The sequence below is a fragment of the Chaetodon auriga genome, chromosome 11 (genome assembly GCF_051107435.1).
Source record: "Chaetodon auriga isolate fChaAug3 chromosome 11, fChaAug3.hap1, whole genome shotgun sequence".
Taxonomy (NCBI): domain Eukaryota; kingdom Metazoa; phylum Chordata; class Actinopteri; order Chaetodontiformes; family Chaetodontidae; genus Chaetodon; species Chaetodon auriga.
The window spans coordinates 26,960,001-26,970,000 of record NC_135084.1 but is presented as its reverse complement, the minus strand read 5'-3'; the positions used below and the strand labels follow the sequence as shown (position 1 = coordinate 26,970,000).

At 50.3% G+C, this 10,000-nt stretch overlaps 1 protein-coding gene across 4 annotated transcripts in view; it reads right to left on the bottom strand.

The window, feature by feature from the left end:
* The window catches only part of itsn1 (intersectin 1 (SH3 domain protein)), a 38,693-nt gene that overhangs the window by 7,267 nt on the left and 21,426 nt on the right, over positions 1-10,000 (bottom strand). For 2 of the 4 annotated variants that reach the window (XM_076742234.1, XM_076742232.1), the window contains 12 exons: positions 8,742-8,986; positions 8,422-8,596; positions 8,194-8,280; positions 7,949-8,097; positions 7,749-7,828; positions 7,481-7,653; positions 7,354-7,399; positions 7,122-7,243; positions 6,722-6,845; positions 6,391-6,585; positions 668-789; positions 59-165 (listed from right to left, as the gene is read on the bottom strand). In XM_076742234.1, coding sequence (XP_076598349.1) covers positions 59-165; positions 668-789; positions 6,391-6,585; positions 6,722-6,845; positions 7,122-7,243; positions 7,354-7,399; positions 7,481-7,653; positions 7,749-7,828; positions 7,949-8,097; positions 8,194-8,280; positions 8,422-8,596; positions 8,742-8,986 — 1,625 coding nt within the window. Of the gene's footprint in view, positions 1-58; positions 166-667; positions 790-1,461; positions 4,799-6,390; positions 6,586-6,721; positions 6,846-7,121; positions 7,244-7,353; positions 7,400-7,480; positions 7,654-7,748; positions 7,829-7,948; positions 8,098-8,193; positions 8,281-8,421; positions 8,597-8,741; positions 8,987-9,628; positions 9,644-10,000 lie in introns of those variants that run through there. The other 2 variants (XM_076742231.1, XM_076742233.1) reach the window with 2 other exon arrangements.

Here is a 10,000-nt window from a genome sequence, read left to right as displayed (position 1 = left end):
ACCAAAACGTCCTCGGTGACGTAAACCAGCTTCTACTGTTCGCCGGGTTGGTCTTTACTTGAGCAGCTTGATGTTGCACATGATGAGCTCCTTCCAGTTGACGAAGATCATGGCCACCTCCTTCTCCGTCAGCAGCTCGCAGTCCAGCAGAGGTTTGTGGAAGATCTGAACACACACAGAAAAGTTCCTGCTCATTAGTCAAACGAAGGCTCATCAGTGTGCTTGAACACGAGTTCACACGGCGGGACATCAGGTCGGCTCTTCGTGCTGAAGAGGATCATCTGTTAAAATGTGAATATAATAATAATAAACTTCATTTGTTTGACACCTTTCACGTAGAACACGATGGAGGGTCAAACCACCTGATGACATCACTTAGACGGCCCCTTCACTCCTCACACATGCAGATACTGTATAAACATGAGAAAATGTGAGTTTTCATTCTGAGGAATGAAGAAACGTCACTTCTTCACTGACTGCTGACTCAGTTTACTTCGGTTCAGTCAGTATTGGCTCTCGGAGTCGTCGATGTATCGGTGCTTCAGGCCACGTGGACTCAGTTTCACGTTCAGTCTTCACTCTGACTGTCGACGCCTCAGAATCAAAAGCATTTCTTTCCTCGTGCTCAGTTCAACGTCCTGTGATGAAAACCAGAAGCTGCGCTCACCTCGGTGACGAGCTGCAGATCGTTGACGTAGTTCTCCTCGGTGACGATCAGCTCGTGGATGTAGCCCTGCCTCTTCCTCTCCATGGGGCTCAGCATGTCCAGCAGGTGGAGGTCAGCGCACCCTGAAACACAAGCAGCCACATGCAGACACGCAGCTGTCAATCAAACATGCTGACACATGGAAGGATTAAGACAACACACCTGCTGTAAAATACATACCTGAGACCAACACACAGGCAGTGGACGAGGGTTTGAGACAAAGGTTTGTCCCATCATTGATGTGTGAGGACATTAAAGACGAACGTCTCTTAAAGTTTAGACTTTTTTGTCTCTGCTTCTTTTTCAGGTTCTTCCTGCATTTACCTGAAGGAGGAAGTGAGGAAGCGACCCTGCACCTGACGTTAAACCCACCCACTTTTCTGAATGTCAGACTTTTAAACCTGAACCTGTTTTGACTTGAAGCGTCAGAGACTCTCACTGAAGCTCCGCTGAAGTTGTCTTCAAGAAAAATTTGGTTTCACGAACATTAAAGTGAAGTTTTCAAACTACAACAAGCTGAGAGAAGAGCTGCTGCTGCTGGTCTCTGAGGGTCCGTCTCTGCAGACCACCGTCACTGTAGACCTGATTCAGTCTTCATTCACTGATCAATGCAGCTTCAGTAAAATGACTCATCATGACCAAACTTCATCTGCAAAACTCGACATTTTACCTCCAAACACCAGATAAACAGGGAGTGTGTTTGTGTGTGTGTGTGTGTGTGAAAGAGAGAGAGGAACGAGGCCAGTCCACTGCAGTCTGTCTCAGAACATTTAATCATCAGGACCAATCAGATTCACCGCTTCATTAAAATCTCCACCAATAAAACGTCAGGACACTTTGACCATCCACGCTCTGCTAACATTCTGTACATGTCATTCATCCATTCATTCATTCATTCATCCATTCATTCAAGCATCCTCTTCTTCTTTGTGTGTCCGTCTGATCTCTTGTGTCCAGAAAATTCTTCATGCTTTATTTCACTCACTCACGCATTCATGCATCCACACCAAGTCTGGTTACATTTGGCCTGGCTGTTAATCCATTCATACATTCATCCGTTCATCTGTTCATCAGAGCTGCTATTTATGTCAACACGAAGCACCAACCATCACCATTCATGAGATGAAAAGCAGATGATGCAGAGCGCTTTTAAACAGACCAGGTGAGACCAGAGCCAGGCCCCAGAGCCGGGCCCCAGAGCCGGGCCCCAGAGCCGGGCCCCGGAGCCGGGCCCCAGAGCCGGGCTCCGGAGCCGAGCCCCGGAGCCAAGCTCCACGACTGGTCCCCAGAGGTGAGCAAAATGAGTTTTGCGTTAAAAACCTCAAACTAAAAGGGTTTCGGCTTCATTCTGAGCGAGACTTCACGCTAACAGGCTAACAGGGAGGCTAACAGCTGCTGATGGGAGCGTTAGCATGATGTAACAGGCAGAGATGCATCAGCAGGAAGTGTAATATGGACGGGGGGGCTCTGGTCTACGAGGGTCTTTGTTCTGAAACACTCTGACTGTGAGACGTGTCGACCGTCGGCTGCCAAACTGACAGAAACCCAAACAGAACCAACGGGCCCCGGCGTCCGTTCGTTCAGGAGCCGATGGTCTTTGACGCATCACCCAATCAGAGGCCTTCACCTCCAATACTGACACACTGAGAAGCCAACAGGATCCAAGCAGGTTAATAACAACAACGACAACAACAGCTGCACTGCTTGTTGTATAAAAAGATGTGAAGCTCAATAATCATTCCATTCATTGTTTGTGTTTCTGAGGGTAAACATTAAAATCACAATACTGTCATCTGGATAAACATAAAAAAAAACAAAAATACAAATCTGATATGGCAACCACTATAATACCAGTCTGTTGCTATGGGAACAAACAAAAGGGCGGTTCTGTTTCTGAGGGAAACGGAAGTCATGGCGTCTGTACAGCGTGTATATATATATATTTAGATTTATTTATATTACTGAGGCTGAGGAGAGGCTTTGTTTGTTTGTTTGTCTCTGCTTCAACACAGACCTCGTCAATCAGTAAAATGTGATCAAATGCGATAAAATATGACGCTTGACGTTCGAGCCCCCCCGCCCCCGGACTGGCCCGTGCTTCATGCCTGGTCGGGCTGAAATGATTCTGCGTGTTTGCAGTTTGCTTAAATCAGCCGTTTTGTGCATGGAGTCTGGTGACAAGGAGCTGGAACATGTCTGCTTTCAAAGGTGCGTCACAGGGTGGAGGTTAACGGAGGAGAAGCTCAAAGGACTTAAAATGTCACCCGTCTGTAAAACTGAGCGACAGAGAGCTGCACAAAGGAACGGTCCGCCATGCTGGGATCCATCTCCTCGTCTCACACTCAGAGACTAACTGTTCAACATGCGGCTGCAGCCAGAGGCTGGTTAGCTTAGCATAAACGCTGAGAGCAGGAGGACAAAGTTCATCACGAAGCTCCAAAACACACAACCAGTCACACCAGATTCAGACGCACACGCCGTGGTTCCACAGAGCTGCGCGTTGGCTTCACGCCTGTTTCAGACAGGCTGCTTCCAGGTGCTTCCAGCCTTATGCTAAGCTAAGCTAATCACCTCCGTGTTTGACAGGTTTGACTTTTCCTTCAACTTTTCCCCAAATGCTCAAATATTCCTTGAACTGGAATGATTGACAGATCCTTCCTCCCCCCCATCTTCAGTACCAAATCTGTCTGTGTGTCGTCATCCTGCTCGAGCCCTCAACAGCGTGACGCCATCGTCATAGCAACAGACAAATCAATAAACATGTAAACAAAAACAACAACAACGGAACAGAAAAGGGATCATTTGAAGTTAATACATGTTCAGAAAGTTAACTACGGATAAAAATATCATCACTGTGAGTGTGTGAGTGAGTGTGTGCGAGTGTGTGCGAGTGTGTGTGTGTGTGTGTGTGTGTGTGTGTGTGTGTGTGCGCGCGCGCGCGCGCGTGTTCTCTCTGTACCATGTTGCATGTTTCTGTGTGTGCGTGTAATTTGTTAGCTGGTATGCTAAGCAGTTACAGCACGGCTTTCCACTTCAGCCCTGAGCTACGGGGCCGAGTCTCATTCCAGCTGCTCGCTCCCTTCTGTGCCTCCTGGCCTCCTCCCCTGGCAGAGAAGGACGGAGGAGAAGCTAACAGACCGATGGAGGAGCACAGAGCGGAGCAGCATCCTGGGCTGAAACTTAGCACTCGACTGCTGTGGGACGCATCTCAATGCTGCCTCGTTTCCTCTCCTCTCCATCACTTCACCTCCTTTTGAGAGGGGAAAAAGGATGAAGGAGGGAGGAGGAGGAGGAGTCTTTGGCATTGAGGAGAGAAGAGGTGAAGAGCGGTGAAGAGAGGAGCGTGCAGCAGTGAGACCTGTCCTCCTGCAGATAGTGGGTCTTTCTGAAGCTGTGGGAGGGGAGGGGTTAGTGAGGGGGATGGGGTGGAGCCAGCGCTTTTGACTGACAGGTGAATGAAGCTGCTGAACCAATGGGAGCCAGGTTAGAAAATAAACTAAAAAAAACGGGGGGGGGGGGCTACTGGTTCTAATGACAGAATCTCCCATAAAGCCACAAAATGACCCACTATCCACCTCACCATGCTAGGGCGGGGCTGTGTGTGTGTGTGTGTGTGTGTGTGTGTGTGTGTGTGTGTGTGTGTGTGTGTGTGTACAGTCAAAACATGTTCATCAGTCCAATCTGGGAGAGAGGAGCTCAATAGTCTCTCCTTCAGTCTCCTCCTTTCTTCCTTCCCTCCTCATCTAAACACCGTCCGACCGTTAAAACACAAAGAGAAGAAGAGCGAGAAAAGGTGGAGGAGAAGAAGAAAGCTGGCGGAGGAGGAGAGGAGCCCTGACTATTGACCTCCCCCCTGGTGAACAGTGCTGTGTGGAGCCAGTCAGAGCACAGACAGAGGTCTCGCCACCACAGGGCGTCTAAACGTTTGTCTGTCTGTCTGTCTGTCTGTCTGTCTGTCTGTCTGGCTTCTATTGGTGGAGAGTCGCCATTTCCGGGTCATGTGACCTCTTGCTGCTGTCCCATTGGTTGAGTGGCCTAGTGGGTCTCTTTGAGGGCTTTGAGGAGAGGGGGGTTCTGGGTAATGATATGATCCTAGAGAGAGGACGACAACAACAACATCAACAAAAACAACTAAACAAAACAACAACAACAACAACAAGAACAACAACAACAACAATCAATCGGGTGCTAGGTGGGTGGAGCGTGCAGCAAGACAGAGAGTGTGGAGGTGTGGTCTAACCATAGAAATAGAGGATCTAGAGCGAGCGAGGACAGAGCTGCTGCGTGCAGACACACAGCCTGAACTCAAAGGTTCCTTTATGCAGACGTCACTTCGACTCAGACCAGCTGAGTCTGGAGCCAAACGATGTGAAACACATCAGACACGATGAAGCCAACGTTTCAAAGAAATGTGACTGAGATATGAAGCAAGCGGTACGTAAACGCTGACGTTACTGTGGGCAGCCGCGTCCAGTTCAGACCCTGAACAATCTGAGAGCAGCTGGTGGTCTCAGCGTTCACTGACGCCGCTTCCTTCCTTCCCTTCACCTCCATGGACGACAATAAAAACACTGAATCATGATCAGCAAACACACAGTGTCAGTGCAGAGCTGTTCAGTCAGAGGTCAGGGGGTCAGAGGGTCAGAAGGACAGAGGTCAGGGGGTCAGGAGGTCAGAGGTCAGGGATCAGAGGTCGGGGGTCAGGAGGTCAGAGGCCAGGAGGTCAGAGGTTCAGGAGGACAGAGGTCGGGGGTCAGAGGGTCAGAAGGACAGGGGCCAGGGGGTCTGAGGTCAGAGGTCAGGGATCAGGGATCAGAGGTTCAGGAGGACAGAGGTCAGGGGGTCAGAGGGTCAGACGGACAGAGGTCAGGGATCAGGAGGTCAGAGGTTATGGGTCAGCCTTCTTGTTCTCATGCATTCCACAGGGGCAGATAAGTTTGATGAGAAGTCATTCGCACTCCTTTGATTAATTACCTGTCTTCAGGTATGAAATGAGCTGGGCTGAAAACAGGCCGTCAGCTAACGAGACATTTCAAGAAGGACAAAGACGTGTTTGTTAAGTTGGTCATGACTGATTACTGCGAGTAGTGAGGCCAAACGTCTCTCCGCCGTACTTCAGTCATCCAGCTTGGGCTGGGTCAGACACTGAAAGTACATCACTGAAACCTCTGACCTCTGACCTCCGTCACGCCTGCTGCTGGTCACACGTCCGCAGTGGAAACTCTGTGTTTGTTTTTAGCATTTTGATTTTTGGACAAAGACGCGTTTTGTCTTTTGTCTGTCCGGGTTTGTCTTCGCTCATCTCCAGAAACTCAAAGTCTACAGTGGATCGTGCTGAAGGGACACATGCAGGAAGACGGGAGACACTCTGACACTAATATACACACACGCATGCACATACACACCACACAAACACCACCCAGAGATGTTGTATGACTGGGGGGTCATCAAAGAGGCCCAAAGGAGTGAAAGGTCAAACACTGAGAGAGGGACAGCATCTCCACACCTGGCTCTGGGCTGTGTGTGTGTGTGTGTGTGTGTGTGTGTGTGTGTGTGTGTGGTTGTGTTAAATTACTTTGTTTTCACACTGAGATGATTTTCATCTGTTAATTTTAGTAAACTCTGTGTGTGTGTGTGTGCGTGTGTGCGTGCGGGTGCCTGTGGGTGCGTGTGTCAGTACTCACACTGCGTGCTTGGGTCAGTGTCCGTGGTGAGTTTGACGTAGTTGCTAGGAAACAGACCCTCCCTCCCGTTGAGCTCTCCTTTCCACCAATCACAGTCGTCCTTGTTGAGCACCGTGATCACCTGACCCTTCAGGAAGGCCAGCTCGTCGTCGTTCTGGGCCACGTAGTCGTACATGCCGATCACCTGACACACAGCTTCAGGACCAGAGACAGACATGATGGACAGGAGGTCAGTGTCTTCGTGGGACATTTACAGAGACAATCCCTGCTTTCATGCTGGCTGTGGATCAGGACAGTGAGGGTGCGGCCGGCCTCTGTGCTGTCAGCGTACCTGTGCTGGCAGGGGCCAATTTAGGGGGGGTGGGCTCTGTGGGCGTCGTCTTGCTGGTGCTGGGACTGAGCAGCTTCACGTAGTTGGCCGGAAACCAACCTATCTGGCGCTTCTTCCCCCGGGCCTGGACCAATCAGAACACAGCGTGTCATGCAAACAGCCTCATGATTCAGTTCATTTCTAGAAGAGACTTTAACGCATCACACTGAGGTGAAGACACGCGCGAAGGATCCAGATCAAAGCACAGCTTCATTACTGGACAGAAACAACAGACAAGGAATCCAAAGAACGACTCCACAACAAGACGAGAGCGTCTCTCAGTTTCATCGTTCTCTCCATCGTGGACTCTCTTTACGCGAGGCCCCGCTCTCGTTATCGTAGGCGGGACTGTGCTGTGTACCTGCAGCTCACCCTCCCACCAGCCCCCCGGGTTCTTCTTTCGGATGAGGATCAGCTGTCCCGGCGCTAACGTCAGCTGCTCTGCTCCTGTGGCGCTGTAGGGGGCGATCACCTGAGCGATCTCTGATGGAGACACACAGGAAGAAGAAGGTGGAGTAAGGGGGGGGGGGTCTGGGGGGTTTGCGTGCTGTTAAAGCCAGGTTCAGTTTCTGAGTGAGAGTCACAGAGCTCACCTGGCTTCTTTCCCAGGCTGCCCGTCTTCCCTGCTGGTCCCAAAGACTAGAGACGGAGACAAAGTTCAGATCATTAAAGACACGCCGGCCCTTCTGGTCCGTCCTCCTGTTCTGAGCCAAGTCTCACCTCTGAGGTCGAGTCCCGCGGTTTGACGTAATTGGAGGGGAAGACTCCAGTCTTGCCTCCGACCATGCCCGTCCACCAATCCCCTTCTTTCCTGGTCACCATGACGATGTCCCCTTGCTGGAAGCTCAGGTCGCCCTGCTCGCTGCTCTCGTAGGTGTACATGGCCACGTACTCTGTGCGGGTGGACGGGTGGACAGGTGGACAGAGTCAATGCTCCTCACCTGCCTGACTTTCACAGTAAAAAGTGCATAACGTGTTTGAGTGTTACCTTCTCCAGACTCCGAGGGCTTCGTTGGGGAGGAGGAGGGCCGCTTTCCATTGGGTGGGCTGTCTGACACTCCAGACTCACTGAGGAGACAAAGAACAACAGAAAATCCTCTTCATTGTGAGGTTTTCTCAGAAACAGCAGTCTAAACTGTTTAAACAGTGTAAACTGGAGGTCTGTAAACCTAATCTGACTCGACCCACCTAGTGTTTTTGCTGCGTGGCGTGGCGCCGGCTGGGGCCGGCATGGCGGCGGAGATGAGCTTGACGTAACTTTTGGGGAACCAGCCTCTCTGTCCGGTCTGCAGTTCACCTAACCACCACATGTCCTGCTGCTCCAACACCGTGATTATCTGCATTGACAACAACGACTCAGTGAAATGATCCTCTCAGAAACATCTGGATGATCTGAGAAGATTCAAACACAACAACAAAACAAATTAAATCACCTCGTTTTTGTTGAAGTTGAGGTGGTTGTCCTTCTTCGCCCTCCAGGGATACAAAGCCTGAGCCTGAAGACCCTCGACCTTCTCCCCCTGACAAACAGAGGAAAACTTTATTCACACCAGAGACTAGACCATCGTGTGCAAACAGAGCAGGTCGGTCTGAAGGACCTGTCTGACTTATCCAGTTTAGGTCCTGGACTACAGGCTGCGCACAGTCCGTCATGGTCCCACCTGTCCCAGCACAGGAGACGGAGAGGAGCCCGTGGTCATGGTAGCGGGTGTGAAGGCGGAGCGCTGTCGTAGCTGCGCTGAGGGAACGCTGAGCGAAGGATTCTGACTGGCTGACGAGGTCGGCCAGGCGTCCCACCCCTCGCTGTCTGACTGACTGGCCGTGTTGGAGGGCCACCTGGAAACGGACGCACACAGGTGAACGTTAGGATTACGGCAGGAAAGAGGCTGGAGACAAGGAGGTGAGACAAACCGCCAGGACAGCACCAACGAATCAGTCTGTTTGGTTTTATCGTTACATTATCGACACCAGCAGGACTCACGTGGTGCTGAAGTCAGCCCAGTTACTGTTGGCGGAGGACGTGGAGGAGGAGGTGTGTCCAGGTGCTGGGGGAGGCGTGCTCATCGGCTGCTGTGCTGAGGTGGGAGTGGCTGAGGCTGCTGCGCGCAGGCTGATCGGCGCTTCGCTGTCGGGTATCCGCTCAGCGTAATTGGCTGGAAACCAACCGGTACGCCCCCTGAGCTCGCCTCCGAGCCAACCAGGTTCACCTGTTTGGGATTCATCCACCTATGAGAGCAGAGGGGCGGGATTAAGATTAAGCTGAACCAGGCAAGCACAAACAGGGAATTCACAAAGATGACTCATGGCAGAACAGAGCAGCAGTGAAGACGATGACAACAGCAGCAGATGAGAGCTGAACTCAAGGACGCAGAATTACCACATTAGTAGATAATCGAGGGAAACAGACAGCAGGTGAACGATAACCTGACCTTTAACCTGTTAATGCTGTGATCTGGTTCTGTTTAAAGCCAGTTTAAAGTCTCATTTTATTCGTGTTTATTCATGGAGACACTGATGATGATAATAAAAAAGTAAGGCCTGTATTTATTGAGACAGGTCTATTATTATTATTATTATTTTTATTATTATTAATATGATTATTATTGTTGTTGTTGTTGTTGTTGTGACTGTAAGGTGTAACGCTGCAGCTTTATGCTCAAACTTCAGCACTTTGACAACTTTTCACATTACTGTGAAAACAAAACAAGCAAAACAACGTTTCCAGATCAGAACGACGGAGCAGACGTTCATCCACTGGACATGAATGAACACGGACATGACATGAGATGACCAATGACAGCAGGAGCTCAAATGAGTGCTGGCTTGTGATTGGTGGAGGCACAACACTGGGCAGGGGCAAGAACTTACCCATTCCCCCTTCACCTTCAGTTTGCACAGCAGAGGAGAGAGGACACAGTTAATACACACGCGCACACACACACACACACGCACGCACGCACACACACACACACACACACACACACACTTCAGAGAGAAAAAGACACACATATAGACACACAGCAGGCTTTAACACAAACACACACACACACAGTACAAAAGAGGCAATAAAATATCTATTGACACAACATGTACACACTCACACACTCACACACACAAACTCACACACACACACACACACAAACTCACAAACACACACACACAAACACACACACACACAAACTCACACACACACACACACACACACAAACTCACACACACACACAGTACAACAGAGGCAAT